This window comes from Macaca fascicularis, chromosome 16 (genome assembly GCF_037993035.2).
Source record: "Macaca fascicularis isolate 582-1 chromosome 16, T2T-MFA8v1.1".
Lineage (NCBI taxonomy): Eukaryota > Metazoa > Chordata > Mammalia > Primates > Cercopithecidae > Macaca > Macaca fascicularis.
The window spans coordinates 55,531,992-55,558,520 of NC_088390.1; the positions used below are offsets into that span (position 1 = coordinate 55,531,992).

The window sequence follows — 26,529 nt, forward strand, 5'->3', positions numbered from 1 at the left end:
CACTCTGTCACCAGGCTGGAGTGCAGTGGCATGATCTCGGCTCACTGTAGCCTCTGCCTCCTGGGTTCAAGTGATTCTCCTGCCTCACTTGAGTACAGGCACACACCACCACACCCAGCTAATTTTTATATTTTTAGTGGAGATGGGGTTTCACAATTGTTGGCCAGGAAGGCCTTGATCTCTTGACTTCATGATCCGCCTGCCTCAGCAGCCTCCCAAAGTGCTGGGAATACAGGCATGAGCCACTGCACCTAGCTTTTTTTTTTTTTTTTTTTTTTTTTGAGATGGAGTCTCACACTGTCACCCAGTGCAATGGCACGATCTCAGCTCACTGCAACCTCCGTCTTCCAGGTTCCAGCAATTCTCCTGCCCCAGCCTCCTGAGTAGCTGGGACTACAGGCACATGCCACCACGCCCGGCTAATTTTTGTATTTTTTAGTAGAGCTGGAGTTTCACCATATTGGCCAGGTTGTCTTGAACTCATGACCTCGCGATCTGTCTGCCTCAGCCTCCCAAAGTGCTGGGATTACAGGCATGAGGCACCACACCTGGCCAGATATATTTCTTGAAACCATTACATGCCTCTTGGGAAACTAGTTATGCCCAGAAACAAGTGTCTCAAGAACTCAAGGGATGTTCCTGCCTTGGCCTCCCAAAGTGCTGGGATTACAGGCATGAGCCACTGCATCCAGCCAAGATAATGCATTTTAAATAATAATGTACTTTCACTATTTTTTTTTTAAGTTTATTGAAAGCATGAGATGTTCTGAATGATATGTCATTTTCAGCCAGGCGCAGTGACTCATGCCTGTAATCCTAACACTTTGGGAGGCCAAGGTGGGCAGATTGCTTGAGACCAACCTGGCCAACATGGTGAAAGAGCATCTCTACGAAAACTATAAAACTTAGCCGCGCGGATTTGTACACACCTGTAGTCCCAGCTTCTTGGGTGACTGAAGCACGAGAATCACTTGAACCCAGGAGGCAGAGGCTGCAGTGAACTGAGTGAGACACTGCTCTCCAGCCTGGGCAACAGAGCCGAGACTCTGTCTCTCAAATAAATAAATGAGGTGATACTTTCACACACCTAGCTGGTGCAGGATTAGGACCTAAACCAAGCCTACTCCAGAGGCAGTACTTTTTTTTTTTTTTTTTTTTTTTTGAGACGGAGTTTTGCTCTTGTTGCCCAGGCCGGAGTGCAGTGGCACGATCTCGGCTCACTGCAATGTCCACCTCGCGGGTTCAAGTGATTCCCCTGCCTCAGCCTCCCAAATAGCTAGGATTACAGGCATGCACCACCACGCCCTGCTAATTTTGTATTTTTAGTAGAGACAAGGTTTCACCATATTGGTGAGGCTGGTCTTGACTCCTGACTTCAGGTGATCTGCCTGGCTCGGCCTCCCAAAGTGCTGGGATTACAGTTGTGAGCCACTGCACCCAGCCCAGAGGCAGTAACTTTCAATCTCACCCTAGTCTACTCCGTATTTCTCATTCAGTTCTAACAAATTGAGTGCTAACATCCAAAGCCTTACTCATCTTTCACCACTACAGGTTGATGTCACTTACCCTCCAAACTCACTTCCTCACATCACTTGGGAAAGTATTTAAAGACAGATTTAAAAAAAAAGAAAAAAAAAAAAAAAAAAAAAAAAAAGGCCAGGCACGGTGGCTTACGCCTGTAATCCCAGCACTTTGGGAGGCCGAGTTGGGTGGATCACAAAGTCAGGAGTTCAAGACCAGCCTGGCCAACATAGTGAAACTCCGTCTTTACTAAAAATACAAAAAAAATTAGCCGGGCGTGGTAGCGGGTGCCTGTAATCCCTGCTACTCAGGAGGCTAAGGCGGTGAATAACTTGAATCTGGGAGGCAGAGGTTGCAGTGAGCCGAGGTCACACCACTGCACTCCAGCCCAGGCGACAGTGCAAGACTCCGTCTCCAAAAAAAAAAAAAAAAGGCAGTAAACCATAGTGGCCGTGGGCATGGAGTCTGAAGACAGCGCTCGGGTTGGAAACTGGCACCTCCTCCACTGGCTAGTTATGTAACTTGGCTCAGTTTCCTCCATTGTAAAATGGGGATACTGGTGCCAGCCTCCCAAGAGTCATGAAGATGCAATGAATGCATGTATATAAAGTTCTTTGAACAGCCCTGGCAGAGTAAACCCATGCTTTGCTGCTGCTCCTAACCCAGGTACCTCCACCAGCATGCATAAGTGTCACCAGGGAGCACAGTGAAATGCAGGTGCTCAGGCCCTGCCCCAGACTCTTAAGATGTTTATATTGGCCGGGCGCGGTGGCTCACGCCTGTAATCCCAGCACTTTGGGAGGCCGAGGCGGGCGGATCACAAGGTCAGGAGATCGAGACCACGGTGAAACCCCGTCTCTACTAAAAATACAAAAAATTAGCCGGGCGCGGTTGTGGGCGCCTGTAGTCCCAGCTACTCGGGAGGCTGAGGCAGGAGAATGGCGTGAACCCGGGAGGCGGAGCTTGCAGTGAGCCGAGATCGCGCCACTGCACTCCAGCCTGGGCGACAGAGCGAGACTCCGTCTCAAAAAAAAAAAAAAAAAAAAGATGTTTATATTAAACTTCTGCTTAACTGTGATGAGAATGTAGCATATATAAACATATATGAATTATATTTGAAATTGAGGAATGATTTTTAAAATGTTAAACTTATTACCAATTGTTGACTAGAAACTAGAATCTTTACACTTTCTTTTTTGTACTAAAGCATTAAAAGTATTTCTTACTTCATTCCAAAGGAAAATTGAGCTGTTTTCTCTCTACTCTGTCAGTGACCTCAACACTTCTGACACTAGATGTAAGGGGGCTGTTTCCCTTCACACTGAGCAGCTCTCCACCAGACACCAGCTGGGGGTCCTCTCCTACAATTCTGATGCTGTCTACCTGAAGTCAGATCCCACACGTTAAGGACTCCGGCCCCCAAGACTGCCCGTATTTCAAATGCCAGTTGCAAGCCCCAGCTTATGACTTTGTTCTTCTGACCAATTGGCTATAAACTAAGGGTTCCCATGACCCCCTTCTTAGATTGAGTTAATTTGCTAGAGGATCATAGAACTCAGGGAACCACTACTTACATGTATTGGTTTAATAAAGGATATAGCTGGGCACAGTGGTGTGCATCTGTGATCCCAGGTACTCACGAGGGTGAGTGGGGGGTACTGCTTGAGCCGGGAGTTCAAGGCTTAGCCTGGACAACATAGCGAAACCCCCATGTCTAAAAAATAAGGGATATAGATAGACCAGATGCATGGGGCAGGGTATATGGAAAATGGCATGGAGCTACACTCTCAGAGTGTCCCACCCTCCAAGCACCTCAGCAATCTGGAAGCTCCCCAAACCCTATTCTGGGGTTTTACGGAGGCTTCATTACATAGGCATGATTGATGGCATAATTGGCCACTGGTGAGCAATTGAACTTTAGCCCCTCTCCTCTTCTTGGAGGTTGTAGGGAGGCTATCCAGGAGCACCCACAGCCACTGGTCATCTCATTAGCATATAAGAAACCTAACATTTGAGATTACAAGGGTTTTAGGAGCTGCGTGCCAGGAACTAAGGGCAGAGACCAAATATGTACTTACATCACAATGTCATTGTCTTATATTTACTATAGCAGTATACATAAAAAGCATAGAAGAATGGTCGGGCGCAGTGGCTCACGCCTGTAATCCCAACACTTTGGGAAGCCGAGGCAGGTGGATCACAAGGTCAGGAGTTGAAGACCAGCCTAGCCAAGATGGTGAAACCTGTCTCTACTAAAAACACAAAAATTAGGCCGGGCGCGGTGGCTCACACCTATATTCCCAGCACTTTGGGAGGCCAAGGCGGGTGGATCATGAGGTCAGGAGATCGAGACCATCCTGGCTAACACGGTGAAACCCCATCTCTACTAAAAATACAAAAAATTAGCCGGGCGTGGTGGCAGGCGCCTCTAGTCCCAGCAACTCAGGAGGCTGAGGCAGGAGAATGGCGTGAACCCAGGAGGCAGAGTTTGCAGTGAGCCAAGATCGTGCCACTGCACTCCAGCCTGGGCGACAGAGCGAGACTGTCTCAAAAAAAAAATAATAATAATAATACAAAAATTAGCCAGGCGTGGTGGCAGGCACCTATAAACCCAGCTACTTGGGAGGCTGAGGCAGAGAATTGCTTGAACCAGGAAGGCAGAGGTTGCAGTGAGCCAAAATTGGGCCACTGCACTCTAGCCTGGGTAACAGAGTGAGACTCCATCTAAAAAAAAAAAAGCATAGGATTGTCATATATAGGAGTGACATTTAGCTTTTACCATTTTTTTATAGGAAATGTACATTTATAATTGATTCCAGGTGATAGTGCTACAAATGATTTGTATTGACAGGTGCTATTAACATTTTACAACTGTTTCAATCCAGCAAAATTAACCTCAAAAGCAGGGAATATGCCTGTAGTAACCACTCACTGCATCTGGCCCAGGAAACCAGCAGGAATAGATATCTCATCCCAGGGAAAAAAATAAAGGCGCAGGGTTGCTAGGGTTGCAGAAATATGTACCAACTATAGGCCAAGCACTAGGTTAGCTGCATATACATAATTTCATTAATCTTGCATTACAGTGGTAGGCATGCCCATTTCACAGATGTCTTTAGGCTTCCACTTCCTAATAAGTAACTTGCCCCATCTGTAATCAGCAGATATATAAATCTAGAGTATTTGCCTAGTCTGTATGTTTCACTCCAAGTTTCAAGAAATCTTTCTTACAGGTGGCCAGGTGCAGTGGCTCACACTTGTAATCCCAGCTACTCAGGAGGCTGAGGCTCAAGAACCACTTGACCAACTAGGCTTCAGCCCAGGAGGTGAAGGTTGCAGTGAGCTGAGATCACACCACTGCACTCCAGCCTGGGTGACAAAGCGAGACTCTGTCTCAAATAAATAAATAAATAGGCCATGCGCGGTGGCTCACACCTGTAATCCCAGCACTTTAGGAGGCCAAGGTAGGCAGATCCCCTGAGATTGGGAGTTCAAGACCAGCCTGACCAACATGGAAAAATCCCGTCTCTACTAAAAATACAAAATTAGCAAGGTATGGTGGTGCATGCCTGTAATCCCAGCTACTCAGCAGGTGCAGACAGGAGAATCGCTTGAACCCAGGAGGCGGAGGTTGCGGTGAGCCAAGATCATGCCACTGTACTCCAGCCTGGGCAACAAGAGCGAAACTCCGTCAGGATCAGATAGATCATTCTTTGACAAGCAGGATTTAGATGTAGATAATGCTACTACAGCCAGGGAACCAAGTCACTTCTTTCAGCTCAGTATCAAATAAGCACAAGGAGACAGTATCCAGCTTCCAAAAACTTTATTGGCAAACATGCTCTATAAAAGAATGATCAATCCTGTTGCCTCTAAGTCAGTGGAATGAAGAGCTGTGTCCAGGGACACACCACGCCGTACTGAAGGAGACTGCTGCTATGTCCACCTCTTATTCATAGACCCAGTCATGAGCACAAGACTTGTAGTCAACCAGTTCTTCAGGCTTAAACCATAGGCTGATTTCTTTTTCAGCACTTTTTACTGAGTCACTGCCATGAATGATGTTCCTAAGAAAGAAAACAATTACTAGTTGCCATGTTTTAAAGTGCAAAAGTCTGTTTAATGGGTACCGCAACGGATAGCCACTCCAGACTTTTTCAGCCATATTGCCACTTGAAGCAGCAGACCAATTTATACCCCCAAAGCACTTCCTTTTAAAAGCAGCTATACAACTGTAAAGGTGCTTGATTCAAAACATTCCTTGTTTCAACTGTATTACGCTTCCAAGTCTGGCCTCCCCATCAAAAGAGTGTTTGTACCCCAAGATTGCTGATGACATAAAACACTCCTCCTCAAATTTTGGAAAATACAGTAATATTCAAACCCACTCCAGATCAACATCCCAACTAGATATGATGTATGCGTTATCATAGGCCAGCTCTGCTGCATTTTCTTATAACACTGATTTGCAAAGCCCAACCATGACATAACACTGCTTATTAATAACAATCCCTTTATTCCACTTGAACCTCACAAGTTTGTAAAGGTTTTGAACAGATTGTGTAGAGGTGAGGGAAATCAAAAGGTTAAATGTCACACCTATGGACAAAGTACTCATGGATATGGCTAGAACGCTTCCCTTCTCCACACCTAGCATTTTCTGCTGTGCTACACAGGAACTACCACATACGGCCCCCTTGTTGTCTCGCTTAAAATTAAGTAACCTAGGGAAGAAGCTATGTGTGAAAGCTGTTTTGTTTTGTTTTGTTTTTTGAGACAGAGTTTCGCTCTTGTTGCCCAGGCTGGAGTGCAGTGGCGAGATCTTAGCTCAATGCAGCTTCCAACTCCCGGGTTCAAGCAATTCTTCACCTCAGCCTCCTGAGTAGCTAGGATTACAAGCATGCACCACCATGCCTGCCTAATTTTTTATTTTTAGTAGAGACGGGGTTCATGTTAGCCAGGCTCCAGGCTGGTCTCAAACTCCTGATCTCAGGTCATACACCCACCTCGGCCTCCCAAAGTGCTGGGATTACAGGCATAAGTGTGGCCTGAAAGCTTTTATACAATGATAATCACCACCTAATTTATGAGTTTGGGCCAGGCATGGCCTGAGCTTTTATACAATGATATGCCCAGCCTGAAAGTTTTTATACAATGATAATCACCAACTAATTTAAAAAGTTCAGGCCAAGTGCGGTGGCTCATGTCTGTAATCCCAGCACCTTGGGAGGCCAAGACAGGCGGATCACCTGAGGTCAGGAGTTCGAAACTAGCCTGGCCAATGTGGTGAAACCCTGTCTCTACTAAAAATACAAAAATTAGCTGGGCGTGGTGGCATGCACCTGTAATCCCAGCTATTTGGGAGGTTAAGGCAGGAGGATCGCCTGAACCTGGGAGGTGGAGGTTGCAGTGAGCTGAGATGATATCACTGCACTCCAGCCTGGGTGACAGAGGGAGAGTCCGTCTCAAGAAAAAAATAATAATAATTCACAGATTCTTCTGAAAGTAGGATGCACCTGATGTCTGCTTTAAATGGTGTTGCATAAAAGTCATCCACCCTCCTGTCCCCGGACTTACCTGCCAACCTGAATGCAGAAGTCCCCACGAATGGTGCCTGGCTTAGAATCTGCTGGATTGGTCTCCCCAAGCATCACTCGGCCTGTCTTCACCACGTTCAGCCCCTCCCAGACCTCAGAAGTGTGAAAATGGATTTATAATCAGATCTGCCACTCAGGACAGGTAGTGTCTAACATTTACTCCTACCTGACAGGACACATCAATGAGACCAACCAGTGACATGATTATCAGCTAACCCCAGCAGAGAGTAGGGGCCTACCTAAAAACTCCATTCCAAATGTATTGCTAGGATTCAAAGAAAGGTCTGCCCAACTTGGGGACTTCCCAGTTTAGCTGAGACAGAGATAAACAATGTTGAAGAATCCTTATGCAGCCATCGACACAGAAAAACTAGTTAAGAGAGGAGAAAATGGCCAGTCTGGAATAGGGTTAGTGGGAAGGGCATCCCAGAAGACTGCTAGAACAGGGAAAAGAAAGACTAACATGCAAGGGTCAGGATTCCAGGGAAGAGCAGAAGGAAGAAAAAGGGGAACAGGAAATAGGTCTACTTTCTCAACAATTTCACTGCCTCCCTATTTTACTCTCTCCTATTCTTTTCACTCCCAATTGGACATTAGCACCATCCAGAAGAAATTGCTTCTAGTATAGGATTTGAGAACTTCTTAAATACTTACATTTGAATTTTTCATGAGAAAATAGGAAAAAATTTTTAATCTAGGAAACATTAAGGTCTAGAACACTTGTCAAACAAGAAATTTAATACTTTTTTTTTTTTTTTTTTTTGAGATGGAGTCTTGCTGTCACCCAGGCTGGGGTGCAGTGGCGATCTCGGCTCACTGCAACCTCCGCCTCCCAGGTTCAAGTGATTCTCCTGTCTCAGCCTCCTGAGTAACTGGCCTCCTAACTGGGATTAACTCCTGGCCTCAGGTGATCCACCCACCTCAGCCTCCCAAAGTGCGGGGATTACAGGCATGAGCCACGGAGCCTGGCCCGGAAATTTACCATTCTTGTAGGCAGTGAGATTCTATTTAACTCTCGAAAAATTTACCTGAAAACATCCTTCCCTTATCTTTTTTTTTTTTTTTTTTTTCCTTTGTTGAGACAGAGTCTCGCTCTGTTGCCCAGGCTGGAGTGCAGTGGCACGATCTCAGCTCACTGCAACCTCCGCCTCCCTGGTTCAAGCAATTCTCCTGCCTCAGCCTCCCGAGTAGCTGGGACTACAGCCGTGCACCACCACACCCAGCTAACGTCCTTCCCATTTCTAAGGTCTGATTTGCTTTCTCCTCCCAAGCTCCTAGTTGCTCAGTTAACTAACTTCAGCAGGTTCCATTCATAAAATAATTTAGCTGAGGGAGATGTCTAAAAAAGAACACCGAGCACTTTTTCCCCATTTTCCCTCATTCCCCACAACCACTCACCATGGCCACAACCGGCCCCGAGTTCATGTACTTCACCAGCCCGGGGAAGAACGGGCGGTCTTTCAGGTCAACGTAGTGCTGCTTCAGGTGTTCCTCAGAGGCCTGGCATTGGAGAGGACGCGCCAGTTAGGAGCTAAGCTGGAAAGACTCCAATCCCATCCTCTGAACCTCCCATTAGCAAGTCCGGTTTTATGTTCTAGCCCACGTTCATAAGCGGTGTGTGGAAATATATACATACTCACACAAATATTTTTTAAATCCCATCCAAACCATGAAACTAATGTCATTTTAACAGAAAGACTGTTCTTTTTTGCTGTGTTGTTTTGGTTTGTTTTAGGAGACAGGGTCTCCCTCTCATCACCCCGGCAGCGATGCAGTGGCACATTCATGGCTCACTGCAGCCTCAACTTCCAGGGCTCAAGTGATTTTCCCACCTCAGCCTCCCAAACAGCTGGAACTACAGAGGCCCCCAACCATGCCCAGTTATTTTTTCTTTTTTTTTTTCTTTTTTTGTAGAGACAGGGGCTTGCTATGTGGCTCAGGCTGATCTCCAACTCCTGGGCTCCACCCACCTCGGCCTCCTAAATTGCTGGGATTATAGGCGTGAGCCCCGCGCCTGGCCAAGACTGTTCTAATCGTAAAGACACCCTCATTCTATCAATGACATTAGGGGTTGTGTAATCCTAAGAAGTAGGTGGTTTGAAGATCTAGATTTAGGGAATTAAATTTTAGCTGCAACTGAAGTACATATGTTAGGTCACATGCCAGGCAGAGGTCACATTAAACTCCCTTGGGCTACTCACAATGCCCTTTTAAATATTTCAGATGGTAACTGAGAACATTCTCTTCACCGATGAGCCTGCTTGAATTTCAGTACTTACTTATCCCTAAGTGTAGGGATTCAGATCTGTGCCCCAAATTTAATGTGGAAAATATAGTTCCTGCCCTATGCTAAAGGAGGAGCACCGCACTGGAAGTCGGAGTTTCAGACTAAAGCAAAGGACATTCTAAGTCTCCATTCCGTGCCTAGGTGGACCCGCGTGGGCAGGCGCAGGGGGTCTGGGGCACGGGGTTTCTCCGCTCCCTGCTGCCTCCCTGCGGCCGGTGGGCAGGTGGCGGCCCGCGGGAAGGAAGCCAGACCCGGAGGGCGAGTCACGCTACCCGCGCTTCACCTTCCCAAGGGCGTCTGTCCCCACCGCCCCGGCAAATGGTCGACCGGCCAGAGCCGCCCTGGGCGGGGGCAGCGGGGAAAGGGATTCTCGCGGCCGCGAAATGGACTCGGAAAGGAGACGCGGACAAACCGCCGCCAGGAGGGAAAAACACCCCCGAGCCGGCTGCAGCGGGCGAAGGGGAGACGGGGGCGAGTTACCCGGAGGAACTTCATGGCCACGAGGCGGAACCCCTTCTGCTCGAAGCGCTTGATGATCTCGCCCACCAGGCCGCGCTGCACGCCGTCCGGCTTGATGGCGATGAACGTGCGCTCGAGGTTGGCCATGGTCCTGCGAGGCGAGAGGTGCAGTCAGGGTCCGGACCGAGGCCCTGGCGTGGCCCGCGGAGGCCACGTGGGCGCCGCCAGGCCCGCCTCCCCCACCACGCGCGGCCGCGGGGACACGTGGCTTCCCGGGCGCTTCCGCCCCGCGCAGGGCCGGCGTCACTCTGCGGAGCCCGAAGGCCCGCGGGGCGCAAGCTGCAAAGGAATCTCCCGCTCCGACCCCGCGCGGGACCTGCGGGAAATCGGGGGACGCCCACAGACCGGGCCCACCTGCGGCCGTGCAAGCGGAAGAGGGAGCCGGAGGAGTCGCCAAGGGATGTGCCCCACCGCCTTACCGGGAAGCTGGAGGGGCCGGGTGGCGGCGCTGCGCTGCGAGAGCAGAGAGCTGGAGGGACCACCACACCCGGGAGCTGGCAGCGGAGGAGGGGCGCGGGGCGGAGCGCGACGTGGCCACACCCCGGAGGACCTAGCCTCTCAACCCGCAGGAACGCCCCACCCGCCCGGCCGGACGCGGCCCGAGAACCGTGTCCACGCCCAGCCGGGGCGCGCCCTCGCCGGGCAGTGATCGAAACGAATCCAGAGACAGGAAGTGATTCCTTCTCCACCTGGACGTCCTATGAGTTCAACTACGCACGTCCCAAATCCCACTCCTCACCTCTCAGTACTTCCCGTGAACCCAAAAGCTCCTAGACACACACAAACAGAACCTGCTCCTGTGCTCGAGTTCTCTACCCCGGTCAAGGCCATCTGCTGCTTTCAGCACCGGCATTAACCTTGACTTGACTCTCCCTCCCCGTCGTGCACCCACAGTCCTTATCCTCCCTACCTCTGAAATCCAGCCTTCCCTCCCCTCTGCTTGAGCCCTGGTTAAGCCTCGGCCTCCCAACGGGCCTCGATCTCACCTCTCCCCGCAAACCGGGAGCCTCGCTCAGCACCTGAGACGGCCATCTGGTCCTGCCCCTGCCCTGCCTTGATGACTCCCCCTCCTACAGTATGGCGTTCAGACTCCTTAGCGAGATGCTCTTTTCACAGGATGCCCTGCTGCCTGGCTGCCGCCTCCCCACCTACATTTCCAGCCCCAGTCAGCTGCCCCACTCCCACCCTGAGATAGGGATCTCTGCCCACCTGGCACTAAAGTGCGGTCGAGCTTTCCAGTTCACCCTGAGGCGCGCCCCTGGACCCTGAGGAAAGTCTAGACCGTGTCATAGAGATCAGGCCTGTCATCGACCTGTACACACTTCCTATTTGCAGTGTGTAAACTGCAAACAAGCTCCCTTTGGTGATGCCCAACTTCCCTGGGGTGGTCACGAGCCCCTCTCAGCGCCTGCAGCACTGACTGACAGCCTCACAGCAGTGGTACTGCCCTGACATGGTGGGCGCCCGCTTGCTTCCCCTCAGGACTCTGAGCTGACCACAGCAATCATGCCATCACCCGAGTGCCCCTACCACTGCGCTGATTACCTGTCACTGGCCAGACAGATGACAACCTGGCCTCTGTCACACCTTATCTGCTTTCCAAACTTCTAGTTACAGAGCATTAGCCCACCAGACATTGACAATGACTGTCATGTGCCCTCATTTGGGGGCACTGTATTTTTTGGCTTCCATCTGAAGCACACTCTCATTTGGATTACCAAATGTCAACTGTGGAAACAGCTCTGGAAATTTCACGGACTTTTCTCTGTCCAGGGGAGAGCTATCTGCCCCTTGGTCAGGTCACTGATGGCTACTTAGGGTACAGTCAGGACCACCCCTCTGCTTTCACCTCTTCTTTCCTTCCTGGGAAGACTGTCCTTAACTGGGGAGGCTATAACCCTCCAGCTTCACATGTTCATTCCCCAAGTCCTGGTATGCTCATCTCACGCCCCAAAACAAACAGGCCACACTTTGTGTAAAATATTAATAGAAATTCAGGCCAGGTGGAGTGGCTCACACCTGTAATCCCAGCACTTTGAGAGGCCGAGGCGGGTGGATCACGAGGTCAGGTGTTCGAGACAAGCCTGACTAACATGGTGAAACCCCGTCTCCACTAAAAATACAAAAATCAGGCCGGGCGCGGTGGCTCACGCCTGTAATCCCAGCACTTTGGGAGGCCGAGGCGGGCGGATCACAAGGTCAGGAGATCGAGACCACGGTGAAACCCCGTCTCTACTAAAAATACAAAAAATTAGCCGGGCGCGGTTGTGGGCGCCTGTAGTCCCAGCTACTCGGGAGGCTGAGGCAGGAGAATGACGTGAACCCGGGAGGCGGAGCTTGCAGTGAGCCGAGATCGCGCCACTGCACTCCAGCCTGGGCGACAGAGCGAGACTCCGTCTCAAAAAAAAAAAAAAAAAAAAAAAAAAAAAAAAAAAAAATCAGCTGGGCGTAGTGGCGCATGCCTGTAATCCCAGCTACTCAGGAGGCTGAGGCAGGAGAATCGCTTGAACCCAGGAGGCAAAGGTTGCAGTTAACTGAGATCGTGCCACTGCACTCCAGCCTGGGCAACAGAATGAGAGTCCATCTCAAAAATTAAAAAAAAAAAAAAAATCATCTCGCCCTCATCTGTCCATAAAGGCAGCCCACCCCAACTATCCTCTTCTCCCCGCTCTTGAGAAGTCCCTTCCCCTCTATTGCCTCTACCGAAGCCAGATGAACAGGAAAGATAAGAAAACCCTCAGCAGGCAGGCGCAGTGGCTCACACCTGTAATCCCAGCACTTTGGGAGGCTGAGACAGGTGGATCATCTGAGGTCAAGACCAGCCTGACCAACATGGTGAAAACCCGTCTCTATTTTTTTTTTTTTTTTTTTTTTTTTTGAGACGGAGTCTCGCTCTGCCGCCCAGGCTGGAGTGCAGTGGCCGGATCTCAGCTCACTGCAAGCTCCGCCTCCCGGGTTCACGCCATTCTCCTGCCTCAGCCTCCTGAGTAGCTGGGACTACAGGCGCCCACCACCGCGCCCAGCTAGTTTTTTGTATTTTTTAGTAGAGACGGGGTTTCACCGTGTTAGCCAGGATGGTCTCCATCTCCTGACCTCGTGATCCGCCCATCTCGGCCTCCCAAAGTGCTGGGATTACAGGCTTGAGCCACCACGCCCGGCCAAAACCCGTCTCTATTAAAAATACAAAAATTAGCCGGGAATGGTGGCACACGCCTGTAATCCCAGCTACTCTGGAGGCTGAGGCAGGAGAATCGCTTGAACCCAGGAGGCGGAGGTTGCAGTTAGCCAAGATCGCACCATTACACTCCAGCCTGGGTGACAAGAGCGAGACTTCATCTCAAAAAAAAAAAAAAGAAAGAAAGGAAAAACCCTCAGGCTGGGCACGATGGCCCACGCCTATAAGCCCAGAACTTTGGGAGGCCCAGGCAGGCAGATCCCTTGAGCCCAGCAGTTGGAGACCAGCCTGGGAAACATGACGAAACCCCATCTCTACAGAAAATACAAACATTAGCTGGGCGTGGTGGCACGTGCCTGTAGTCCCAATTACTCCAGAGGCTAAGGTAGGAGATCACTTGGGTCCAGAGAGGTCGAGGCTGCAGTGAGCTGCTGTGATCACACCACTGCACTGCATCCTAGGCGACAGAGACCCCGTCTCAAAAGAAAAAAAAATTTTCAGTTTCCCTTGCAGCTAGATGCAGCCATATGCCTAAGTTCTAGCCAATGGGATGTAAGAGGAAGTGGAGGTTGTAATTCAGAGATGTCTCTTTAAAAGGGATACTTCTTCCACTTCCTTTCCCAACTTGCAGGAACATGGGGGGGTAATCCAAGTAGGACTGATTAGAAGGAACCAGGTGTGTGTAGACCACCTTAAAGATCAGAGCCTTACCACTATGACCACCTCTACTGAGTAGTTAGGGCTTTTTTTTGAAGACAGGTCTCACTGTGTCACCCAGGCTGAAGGACAGAAGTGGGATCACAGCTCACTGCTCCAACCTCTGGGGCTCAAGCAATCCTCCTACCTCAGCCTCCTGAGTAGCTAGGACTATAGGAATGTGCCACCACACCCGACTAATTTTTAATGTTTGGAAGAGATGAGGTCTCACTCTGTTCCCCAGGCTAGTCTCAAACTCCTGGGCTCAAGCAATCCTCCTGCCTTGGCCTCCCAAAGTGCTGGGATTATAGGCATGAGCCACCGCACCCGACCACACTTGAACTTTCAAATGAAAGAGAAGTACATTTCTATCTTGTCTCCATTAAAGCAACCAAATCAATATCCTAACAAATCAAAGCTACTTACAAGACCTCCTGCTTCATTTGAGGCCATCCCAGGGACCCAGGCCTACTGTCTACCTAGCTTTTCTGATTTTCGGAGGAATTACAACTTCCCACACTCCCCCATTCACTGAATCCCCAAGAGCTTCTCAAGAACAGGATGGATATGTTTTTATTTAAGAGACTGGTCTCACTCTGTCACCCAGGCTGAAGTACAGTAGCATGATCATGGTTCACTGCAGCCTTGAACTCCCGGGCACAATCCTCCTGCCTATTATGCCTTCCCCATAGGTAGAACTAGAGGTGTACAGCACCAGAGCTAATTTTTCTTTTTTTTTGTAAAGTCAGTGTCTTGCTGTGTTGCCCACGCTGGACTTGTACTGGCCTCTAGCGATTCTTCCCCTCAGCCTCCTGAATAGCTGGAATTAAAGGCATGAGTCATTGTACCCAGCCTAATTTTTTTTTTTTTTTTTTTTTTTAGTGAGACAGGGTCTTGCTCTGTTACCCAGGCTAGTCTCCCACCTCAGCCTCCCAAGTAGCTGGTATCACAAGCACAAGCCAGCACACCCAGCCCTCATGTATTATTTCTGATGAATCCTCTGCACCTAGTCCAGTCTTGGCCATGTAGCAGATGCTCCATAGATGCCTGTTGAGTAGCTCCGTGCCAAGAGTGGAAGGGACGCAGGGGTTAAGAAGGGCAGGCAAAGAATGCCTGTGTGTATGTGAGATCTCAATATAAATAATTTTTATAGTATTTACATTCTCTATTAGGTCAGGTTATTCAGTGTACATGAAAAGAAGAAAAAAAAATACAACAATACAAAGTAACCAACTCAATGAATCCTAAGTTGGGAGGAAGCATTTTAATCAGATGGTAGGGGATGGTAACACTGTACAGGGAGCACTCACAGCTCCAAGAGCTTCCTTCCAAATTATGACGAAGTTCCTTTAAATAACTAGATTTCCTAGAGCCTGGTCCTCTGCCCATGGGAAGGAGGAGAAATGGATGTGAAAGCATTGTAGCCTGCTCTCCTGTCATTCATAGATCCAGTTCTGAGCACAGCTCATGTAATCTACCAGTTCCTCAGGGTGAAACCACAAGCTGATCTCCTTCTCTGCACTCTCCACGGAATCACTGCCATGTATAATGTTCCTGGGTGGAGAAAGAGACAGTCACATGACCAAGACCAGAAGGATTAAAATGCGCCCATTGCCAGAAATCTACAGCCACGGCAGCATAAAAGCTGAAGCTCCATGGACATTAGACCATGTTAAAAGAAAAATCCTACAATGGCCATTCATGTAAGGGTGAAAAATGCCCTCCCCACATTCAGCCCTCCCGGTCACACTGGTGCAAACAGTAAGAGCCTTCAGGAAAGACTGTGGCCAGCAAAGTGTGTTGTACCAGGTTCTACACTTCGTGTAACGGAGGTACAACTACAGTGATTTTAAAAACCAAAGCCAAACACCAACTTAAGGGGGAGGAAAACAATAAACTCCGATAAAATCAACCTGCATATGGTATCATGTCTACCTCCAGCCTCAGAAACCCAAATCCTTGTGGCAACTAAATCAGATTTTGGAAAAGGGGGAAAAAGAGCAAAATCTCACCTGCCAACTTGTATGCAGAAGTCGCCACGGATGGTCCCAGGCTTGGAGTCCGCAGGGTTGGTCTCCCCGAGCATGACTCGGCCTGTCTTCACCACATTCAGCCCCTCCCAGACCTCCAAGGACAGAAGAAGATATGGTCAAAGAAGAAAACCCATCTCAGCAGAAAATCTGGCAACTATTAATCCAAAAATAGGAAAAAATAAAAAGGCCCCTTAAGATGACATTCATTCACTGAACAAATATTTAGAGTATCCACTTATTCCAGCACTAGGGATCCTGGTCTCCCTGCCCTGATGCTTGCCTTTCTACAATGTACTCTCCATTCAGCAACCAGAGCAGCCTCCTTAAAATGCCAAGTGTGGGCAGGGCGCGGTGGCTCACACTTGTAATCCCAACACTTTGGGAGGCTGAGGCGGGTGGATCACGAGATCAGGAAATCATGACCATCCTGGCTAACACAGTGAAACCCCGTCTCTACTACAAATACAAAAAAATTAGCCGGGCGTGGTGGTGGGCACCTGTAGTCCCAGCTACTCAGGAGTCTGAGGCAGGAGAATGGCGTGAACCCAGGAGGCGGAGCTTGCAGTGAGCCGAGATTGTGCCACTGCACTCCAGCCTGGGTGACAAAGCGAGACTCCATCTCAAAAAAAAAAAAAAAAGGCCAAGTGTGAAGTGTCCCATAGCTTCCCAGCACTCAGGAACTACATGGTCAACACACCCCTAAGAGAGGAGGCCCCTGCCCATGCCTCTGAACTCTTCACATCCCAACTTCTCTCCCACCCATCAGGCTTCGGGCATTTCAATTCTCCTCCCATACTTCAAAAAGCCAAGCTCATTCCCACCCTGGGACCTTTGCACATGCTGTTTGCTTGGCTGGAAATGTTTTTCACTGTGATTCTGTACATAGCTGGCTGCTTCTTGTCATTCAGATCACAGCTTAAAATTTGCATTCTTTGATCATCCATTCTAAAGTGATCACTTGCTACTCCTATTCATTTCTGGGCCTATCACTAACCATTAGCTGATATATGAAAATAGATATCTATTTGGTCTCACTCATGACTGTATCCCCAGTGTCTAGAAGAGAGCCTAGCGCAGACGACAAGCAATGCATACTTGGAGTATCTCACACAGGCACACTCACCATGGCAACTACCGGCCCTGAGTGCATGTATTTCACCAGGCCAGCAAAGAACGGACGGTCCTTCAGGTCAATGTAGTGTTCCTTGAGAAGGTCTTCAGAGGCCTATTCAACAGGACGGAGAATGAGAATGGCCCCAAACCATCTAAGAACATACAATCCATGTAAATTCCCCTCATCCACCCTGCTATGTAAAACATGAGTGGTTGGGCTCACTGATTCTGTTATAACCCAATTCACTCTCCACACTGGAAGGGAGCAGTGACAGGACTAAAAGTACTTCTCCAATTTTATATCAATTGTCTCCCTATTGGCATTGACTGATAATAAAACCACAGAACATTAAAATTAAATTCAGCTATCTCATTTTTAAAAACCTCAAACTCCTGGGCTCAAGTGTTCCTCCTGCCTCAGACTCCCAAATAGGTAGGACTGTAGACACACACTACCAGACTTGGCTAATTTTTAAAATTTATTTATTTATTTTGAGACAGAGTCTCCCTCTGTCATCCAGGCTCGAGTGCAGTGGCGCGATCCTGATTACTGCAACCTCCACCTCCCAGGTTCAAGTGATTCTCCTGCCTCAGCCTCCCAAGTAGCTGGGATTACAGATGCCCGCCCACCATGCCCAGCCAATTTTTGTATTTTTAGTAGAAACAGGGTTGTTGGCCAGGCTGGTCTCAAACTCCTGACCTCAGGTGATCTGCCTGCCTCGGCCTCCCAAAATGCTGGGACTACAGGCGTAAGCCACCACGCCCAGCCATACCTGGCTAATTTTAAAAAATTATTTGTAGAGATAAGGTCTCACTATGTTGCCCAGGCTGGTCTCAAACTCCTGGACTCAAGTGATCCTCCAGCCTCGGCCTCCCAACGTGCTGGGCTTACAGACGTGACCCACCATGCCTGGCCCTCAACCATCTCATTTTAGGCAGGAAAATCAACAATACAATAAATTTCCATTCCCAGAGCAAACCCCAAATAAAATGTTAGAAGGACACCAGGGAGCAAGTCTTGGCATTTGATGAGCAGCAAACTAAACCAGGCCATTACCCAGGGATGCTTCACGTTTACTCAGAGGATAAAAGCCCAGCGTGATGACCGTGTGATTCCCAAAGGTATCTGCAAATCACCCAAAAGTAAATGACATCTAGCAATACATAATTCTGCTGAAAAATGGAAAATTAGCCGGGCGTGGTAGCGGGCGCCTGTAGTCCCAGCTACTCAGGAGGCTGAGGCAGGAGAATGGCATGAACCCAAGAGGCAGAGCTGGCAGTGAGCCGAGGTGACACCACTGCACTCTAGCCTGGGTGACAGAGCGAGACTCCATCTCAAAAAAAAAAAAAAAAAATGAATTAGAAGTTCTCATACTGCAAGGCTAATATGTGGGAACAAATCACGTTAGCTAGAGAACAAACCATATGCTTAACAGTTTCAACTCAATTTGGCTGTGTTCTCTCTTGTACTGCATATGTGCTTGTTCAAATCTAACAGGGTCCCATGGTTTTTCCAGCTCTGTGGTACTGCGCTGTATGACGCGTATCGCACACATTAGAGACACACACAAATGTGGAGACTGGCAGCCCAAAAGCCCCATCATTCAGCCACCAGTTATCACTTGCCAAAGTAAAATTATATGGCCACGTAATCATTCCGTGGTAGGGATCCAACCCTCGCCCTGTCCTTTCCTAGCCAAATGGAAGACTTTTGTCGTGAAGTCTCCTAACAGACACTGAGGTGACCCTCCCTTACCAGAATACTCTTTTAATTCTATTAATTGGTTCCAATTATCTTTTTGTTGGTTTTGTTGTGTGTGTGTTTTGAGACAGCGTCTCTCTGCCACCCAGGCTGGAGTGCAACGGCATGATCATAGCTCACTGCAGCCTCACACTCCCAGGATCAAGCAATCCTCTTGCCTCAGGTTCTCAGTAGCTAGGACTACAAGTGTGCACCACTACACCCGATTAACTGATTATCTTTTTTTGAGATGGGGTCTTGCTCTGTTACCCAGGATGGAGTGCAGTAGCTCGATCTCCATTCACTGCAACCTCCACCTCCCAAGTTCAAGCCATCCTCCCGCCTCAGCCTTCCTGGTAGCTGGGACTACAGGCATGGACCATCACACCCAGCTAAACTTTGTATTTTTAGTACAGATGGGGTTTCACCATGTTGGCAAGGCTGATCTCGAACTCCTGACCTCAGATGATCCGCCCACTTTGACCTCCCAAAATGCTGAGATTACAGGTGTGAGCCACCACACCAGGCCCTAACTGATGATCTTTAGTCTGCCAAGCAGATCATAGGCTTTTTTAAGGGCTTGGGGGTTGGGAACCTCAAGTTCTCCCTTGCTTCCTACCTCCACAGCAGATTTAAATAGCCCTTTAGAGTCATGGCCGCTATCCTTCCATCCATTCTTCACCAAACCCATATATCCTTAATAGGAAATTCAGGCCGGGCGCGGTGGCTCAAGCCTGTAATCCCAGCACTTTGGGAGGCCGAGACGGGCGGGATCACGAGGTCAGGAGATCGAGACCATCCTGGCTAACACGGTGAAACCCCGTCTCTACTTAAAAAATACAAAAAACTAGCCGGGCGAGGTGGTGGTCGCCTGTAGTCCCAGCTACTCGGGAGGCTGAGGCAGGAGAATGGCGTAAACCCGGGAGGCGGAGCTTGCAGTGAGCTGAGATCCGGCCACTGCACTCCAGCCTGGGTGACAGAGCCAGACTCCGTCTCAAAAAAAAAAAAAAAAAAAAGGAAATTCAATGTAAAGGAGAAAATGTCTGCGCTCAGGGGTCAGAGAGACTCAAGTTAAAATCCCAGCGGCATCACTGTATGCTATCAGGCACATCACTGAACCTCTTCAAGCCTTAGGTTGCTCATCACTAACAACCACGAACACAGGAGGAAGTACTTCTCAAGGCTGGCATGAAGACTAAATCAGGAAACATATGTGCCCAGCATATGGTAAATGCCTGATCAACAACACATTCATTTCATGTTACCTTCTGCTGTGATCTATATGTGTCCCCAAAAGTTCACATGTCGGAAATTTAATCCTCGATGCAACAATGTGGGGAGGTGGGGCCTAATGGGAGGTTTTAGGTCATGAGGGCTTCACCCTCATGAATAGATTAATGTCTTATCTCAGGAGTGGGTTTGTTATAAAATCAAGGTCAACCCCCTCTTGCTCTCTCTCTAGCTCTCTCTCACTCTTGCACTCTCTTGCCCTTCTATTCTGTTATGGCATGATGCAGCAAGAAAACCTACATTAGATGCCAGCTCCTAGAGCTTGGACACCACATTCTCCTCTCGGCATGAACATCAGTCTACCCTCTTTTACGTTAAAGCAGTTTTCGTTTATTTTTTTGGAGATGGAGCCTCCCAAAGTGCTGGGATTACAGGCGAGTCACCACACCAGCCCTAAAGCAATTTTTCTAAAACAGCACATAGTAAGTAAATTGAAAGTCAAACTAAAATTTAAAATGTACTAGAAAGGTCCAAAATTGATGCCCTTTTAGGAAAACATACTATCCCCTATTTATTTGAGAATTGGAATTTTTTTTTTTTTTTTTTGAGACGGAGTCTCCCTGTTGCCCAGGCTGCGGTGTGGTGCAATCTCGGCTCACTGAAACCTCCGCCTCCTGGGTTCAAAAGCAATTCTTTTTTTTTTGGAGATGGGGTTTCGCTCTTGTTGCACAGGCTGGAGTGCAATGATGCGATCTCAGTCACTGCAACCTCCACCTCCCCAGTTCAAGCAATTCTCCTGTCTCAGTCTCCCGAGAAGCTGGGATTACAGGCGCATGCCACCAAGCCTGGCTAATTTTTGTATTTTTAGTAGAGACGGGGTTTCATCATATTAGTCAGGCTGGTCTCCAACTCCTGACCTCAGGTGATCCGCCCGCCTCGGCCTCCCAAAATGCTAGGATTACAGGCGTGAGCCACCGCACCTGGCCGGTTCAAGCAATTCTTTTTTTTTTTTCTTTTTTTTTTTGAGACAGAGTCTCGCTCTGTCGCCCAGGCTGGAGTGCAGTGGCGCGATCTGGGCTTACTGCAAGCTCTGCCTCCCGGGTTCACACCATTCTCCTGCTTCAGCCTCCTGAGTAGCTGGGACTATAGGCACCCGCCACCTCACCCGGCTAGTTTTTTGTATTCTTTTTAGTAGAGACGGGGTTTCACCGTGTTAGCCAGGATGGTCTTGATCTCCTGACCTCGTGATCCGCCCGTTTCGGCCTCCCAAAGTGCTGGGATTACAGGTTTGAGCCACTGCGCCCGGCCGGTTCAAGCAATTCTTATGTCTCAGCCTGCCGAGTAGCTGGGATTACAGGTGCCCGCCCTGACACCCAGCTAATTTTTGTATTTTTAGTAGAGATGGGGTTTCGTCACGTTGGCCAGGCTGGTCTTGAACTCCTGACCTCAAGTGACCAGCCCGCCTTGGCTTCCCAAAGTGCTGGGATTACAGGCATGAGCCACTGTGCCTCGCCCAGCCAAGAATTTGAATTTTTATCTCTAGAATGTGTTTAAAGAGGGGTTACTGGTCAATCAATCCCTTGCATTTATCAGAAGATTGCTTTGTAAGTAGCTTGCAGGTACATCTGCTCTCTGCTATTTCAGGAGAACCTTCCCAAAACCAAAACCATAGTTTTCCTCCACAAGCTCCTATGGTACCTAATAAATGCTAGACAATAAGCATTGATGGGTGTCTAGTAATTGCTGATGGAAGATTTTCTTGCTAAAAACACAACCTGTCTCAAAGGGGGAAAAAAATCTCTCTAAAATTATCTGCTCAGGAAGCTCAAGACCAAGAACTCAAACATGCTCAGCTGAGTCACAAATTACAGAGATGCAGTCATATGTGGAACTCTGCACTGCTTTTCCCATAGCAATGCACCTCATATTACAGAGACTATTTTGGAAAATCCTAAACGTAGCCAAACGCTAGGGCACTGAGGTGTTTCCAGGTCTCTAGATACTTGTGTCCACTCTGTCCCTCTACCATGAAGAAGTTTAAATAAGAAAGCCGGGGAGAAACAGGTTAATCACAGTGTTCTCCCATACTATGAAGAAATCAAAATGGGAACAATGAAGTCCACTTACTTGCATGAATTTCAGACCAACAAGGCGGAATCCTTTCTGCTCAAAACGCTTGATAATCTCTCCGACAAGACCCCGCTGGACCCCATCTGGTTTGATGGCAATGAAGGTCCGCTCACAGTTGGCCATGGTCCTGGGGATAGGCAGGTAGAGGAATGAAACGGCGCTGAATCACTTGCCTACATCGTCATCCTCCTCAAGCGGATTATCCCATAAAGCTGGTTCAAATCTGTCAGGTCAGCTGCAGGTCTCCCTCTGCTAAAAACCCAGTTCCTCCCCAGTCCCCTCATCTATGAACAAATATGTCAATGTGGGAAAGGATCCAAAAGCAAGGACTATAATTTCTATCCCATTTGATTTATTTTATTTTTGTTTTGGTTTTTGTGGTTTTTTTAGAGATGGGGTTTCGCCATGTTGCCCAGGCTGGTCTCAAACTCCTGTCCTCAACTGATCCACCCACCTCAGCCTACCAAAGTGCTGGGATTATGGCCATAAGCCACCGCGCCCAGCCCCTTTTTTTTTTTTTTGGTATGGGGTCTTGCTCTGTCGCCCAGGATGGAATGCAGTGGCGCGACCTCGGCTCACTGCAACCTCCACTTCCCAGGCAAGCTATTCTCCTACCTCAACCTCCTGAATAGCTGGGACTACAGGCGCGTGCCACCACGCCCAGCTAATTTTTGTATTTTTTTTTTTTTAGTAGAGATGGGGTTTCACTATGTTGGCCAGGCTGGTCTCCAACTCCTGACCTCAAGTAATCCACCGGCCTCAGCCCCCCAAAGTGCTGGGACTACAGGCATGAGCCCCGTGCCTGGCCACCATTTGATGTAATAAGCTTCTTTTAAGCATCTACTGTGTACCAAACACTGTGGTGGAACTAGGATACAGGAGGTAAAAACTATCTTTCTCAGTAATCAAGCTTGGGAGAAACTACACTGATACAAAGTTTTACTAATGTGAAAGTGATGTCTGGCACAAAGCAGTAAGAAATAATAGTTTGACTTAATGTCACATCCATAGCATTAGGGGTTTTAGAGAATATATCTTTACAACCCCCTTCGTTTTACAAATGAGGAAACAGGACCAGAGCACCAGAATGAAGGCCAAAACCCAGCATTCCCAACCCATTAATCCATTCTTGTAATGTATGCTACACTTTACAATGCAAAGAATATTTTGACTAGCCAATAAACGGTGGGGTGTGGGAGAGCTACAGACATTAGGAATACCTGATACGGGACATCATACTGAAAGGAAGCCTAGAGAGTACCTATTCTGTCCAGATCCCTCATTTTACAGAATACTGGCTCATGATGTACCCTGTATCACATCTTGAGATGGGAAGCCCCTCGCCTTGAAAGACAATCTCTGATGTACACAGCAGCTCCACCTATTGGCCCCACCTTCCTGTCCTTTAGTTAACCTCTTCTTACAGCATCTTAGCACCGTAGCCCAACTTTCTGTTTGTGTGTCTGCCTCCCCACCGGTCTCTGGCCTGCATACCAGGCTGATTTACTCCTGTGTAGGTCTATGGTACCTAGCCACAGGGCCTAGCAGTCAATAAGAGCAAAGAAAATCATTTATCATCACTCTGCAACTTCCAAAAAAAAAAGAGACAAAGCCCAAAGACTGCGGAGAATCGCCCGATGGGGTGCGGGGCAAGAATATTGTCCAGGAGAAAACAGGACTAAAGTGCCAGAAATAGATCCTAAAAATGTCCCTCCACATCGATCCCGGTGACACAACAGTAAGCACTCAGTCCTTGCTGAATGAATGACACACACGCCCGTCATTTATTCAGCAAGGCCTTATAGAACGCCAACTCCGTTCCCGGCACTGCTCTCGACAGAGGCAAATAAGGCACAGCCCTGTCGTCGCGGCCTGACGAGAAAGGCGGCCACCGACAAAGGAGAGTCCATGTGGCATGGGATGTGCGCCGACCGGTCTGCACTTGTCCACAGGCGCTCCCTGCCCCTCCTCCCATCCGATCCTCCTCGCCGCCTCTTAGAGCTGAACTGACCTCTTCACTAACTCCTCACCTAACTCTCTCCGGCGACTACACTCCTTTCCTTTCCCTCTCAGGATCCCGAACACCTCTTACCCTTCCAGCTGGTTAGTCTTGAACTCCGGCTGCAGCCGCCGGAACCCGAAACGCGCCGGGGACCCACGTGGTTCGCAGCACTCGCACGCACGGAACGCTTCCGCGCAGATCCGCTGCCGGAGAGCCCATTTTGCAGAACACCGCTCGCCCACGCTTCCTCTTGGGAGTAGGCAGTCATTCTAGGGAACAACTTTCTGCTGTTTAACTTCCGGCGCCAGCTTTTTCAGACCTTTCCGGTTAGCTGCTTGCTTTCTTCCCTCCACCCCCGGGTTCTCTGACTCACTTCCTTTGTTCGCGAGCAAATTGGCTTCCCGAGAGGTGGCGCTCACACTTTGCATGACGTCCAAAAAGCGCCTGACCTAGAAGTAAACTTTTCGCTCCCGCTTTGTGTTTATTCACCTTTTCTAACCTGTCAAGCAAAAGATTTTATTGAATACCTACTATGTGGACGCATTATTCTAGGCCCTAGGGATACAACAGTATGCTTTCTTGGAGCTTCTGGGAGGGACAGGAGTATAGGAAAACAAGAAACAGATAAGCAAATTAATATGTAATAGATCTCATTATGTAAGTGCTGTGAAGAAAAGGCCAGAGAAATCTCTGAGGAAGTGATAATAGAATGGACCTGCATGAAGTGAGCGAGCCAGCCCAGTGATTCCCTGAGAGCCAAGTATTACAGTGGATATCGAGTGGTAGAAAATGCCGTTAGAATAGAGCCAAATCTTACGCTGTGAGATGCCAATACGGATTTTGCACAAGGCATCACATCATCACTGACATACTTTTTCAAAAAAACATTCCCACTGCTCTCAGGGGAGAGGTACAAAAATGGAATCAGGAGCCTTTTCAACAAATGATGCTGGGTAAATTGGACAAATATAGACCCAAAGAACCTCAACCTAAACCTCACACCTTATACAAAATTCACTCAAAATGAACCATAGATTTAAACATAAAACAATAAATCACTGATGGGGAAAAAAAAAGAGTTAAAAAAAATTCTCAGGACCTAGGGCCAGGCAAATAGTTTTTAGACGACACCAAAAGACCAATCTATAAAAGGAAAAAGTTGATAAATTGGAACGTACTGAAATTTAAAACTTTTTTGGCCTAGCACGGTGGCTCACGCCCGTAATCCCAGCACATTGGGAAGCGGCGGCGGGAGGATCACTTGAGCTCAGGAATTCGAGACCAGCCTGGGCAACATGGTGAAACCTCGTCTCTACTAAAAACACAAAAATTAGCAGGGCGTGGTTGCAGGCGCCTGTAGTCCCAGCTACTCGGGAGGCTGAGGCAGGAGAATCGCTTGAACCCGGGAGGCAGAGGTTGCAGTGAGTCGAGATTGCGCCAGGGCACTCCAGCCTGGGTGACAGAGCGAGACTCGGTCTCTAAAAAATAAATAAAATAAAATAAGTAAAATTTCATTATTCTCCTGTTTTGTTTTGTTTTGTTTTGTTTCTTTTTGAGACCGAGTCTCGCTCTGTCGCCCAGGCTGGAGCGCAGTAGCACGATGTCGGTTCAGTGCAAACTCCGCCATCCGGGTTCAAGCGATTCTGGTGACTCAGTAGCTGGGACTACAGGTGCCTGCCACCACGCCCAGCTTTTTTTTTTTTTTTTTTTTTTTTTTTTAAGACGGAGACTCGCCCTGTCGCCCAGGCTGGAGTGCAGTGGTGCGATCTCAGCTCACTGCAACCTCCGCCCCCCGGGTTCAAGCGAATCTGCTGCCCCAGACTCCCTAGCAGCTGGGATTACAGGCGCCCACCACCACTATACCCGGCTAATTTTTGTATTTTTAGTAGAGACGGGGTTTCACCATGTTGGCCGGGTTGGTCTCAAACTCTTGACCTCGTGATCCGCCCACCTCGGCCTCCCAAAGTGCTGAGATTACAGGCATGAGGCCCCACACCCTGCCCTAATTTTTGTATTTTTAGTAGAGACAGGGTTTCGCTATGTCGGCCAGGCTGGTCTCGATCTCGTGACCTCAAGCGATCCATCTGCCTCAGCCTCCCAAAGTGCAGGGATTACAAGCATGAGCCACCGTGCTCGGCCTTTTATTAATTTATTTATTTATTTATTTATTTATTTATTTATTTATTATTTATTGAGACGCAGTCTTGCTCTGTGGCCCACGCTGGATTGCCTTGGCAGATCTCAGCTCACTGCAACCTCTGCCTCCCGGGTTCAAGCCATTCTCCTGCCTCAGGCATGCACCACCACACCCAGCTAATTTTTGTATTTTTAGTAGAGACGGGGTTTCACCATGTTGGCCAGGCTGGTCTCAAACTCCTGACCTCAGGTGATCCATCCACCTAGGCCTCGCAGAGTGCTGGGATTACAGGTGGGAGTCACTGTGCCCTGCAGAAAAGAAATTTAAAACCTTTGCCCTGTGAAAGAC

General features: G+C 48.6%; 2 protein-coding genes across 6 annotated transcripts; both read right to left on the bottom strand.

The window, feature by feature from the left end:
- Positions 1-5,330: 5,330 nt before the first annotated feature.
- LOC102125550 (nucleoside diphosphate kinase B) lies at positions 5,331-10,433 on the bottom strand. 3 transcript variants are annotated; one of them, XM_005583750.2, is made up of 5 exons: positions 10,344-10,433; positions 9,886-10,015; positions 8,517-8,618; positions 7,099-7,211; positions 5,331-5,588 (listed from the first exon to the last, which is right to left on the bottom strand). In XM_005583750.2, the coding sequence occupies exons 2-5, from the start codon at positions 10,009-10,011 to the stop codon at positions 5,471-5,473; spliced, it is 459 nt and encodes a 152-aa protein (XP_005583807.1). In that variant the 5' UTR covers positions 10,012-10,015; positions 10,344-10,433; the 3' UTR covers positions 5,331-5,470. The 3 variants fall into 3 exon arrangements, with proteins under 3 accessions (XP_005583807.1, XP_005583808.1, XP_045230956.1); XM_005583751.3 differs by having other exon boundaries at positions 10,279-10,433; XM_045375021.1 differs by lacking the exon at positions 7,099-7,211.
- A 4,607-nt stretch (positions 10,434-15,040) lies between these two features.
- Positions 15,041-24,188, bottom strand: LOC101925770 (nucleoside diphosphate kinase A). 3 transcript variants are annotated; one of them, XM_005583749.4, is made up of 5 exons: positions 24,135-24,188; positions 22,040-22,169; positions 16,952-17,053; positions 15,808-15,920; positions 15,041-15,349 (listed from the first exon to the last, which is right to left on the bottom strand). In XM_005583749.4, exons 2-5 carry the CDS (start codon positions 22,163-22,165, stop codon positions 15,232-15,234), a joined length of 459 nt encoding a protein of 152 aa, XP_005583806.1. In that variant the 5' UTR covers positions 22,166-22,169; positions 24,135-24,188; the 3' UTR covers positions 15,041-15,231. The 3 variants fall into 3 exon arrangements, with proteins under 3 accessions (XP_005583806.1, XP_005583805.1, XP_073875411.1); XM_005583748.4 differs by having other exon boundaries at positions 24,073-24,188; XM_074019310.1 differs by lacking the exon at positions 16,952-17,053.
- Positions 24,189-26,529: the final 2,341 nt, after the last annotated feature.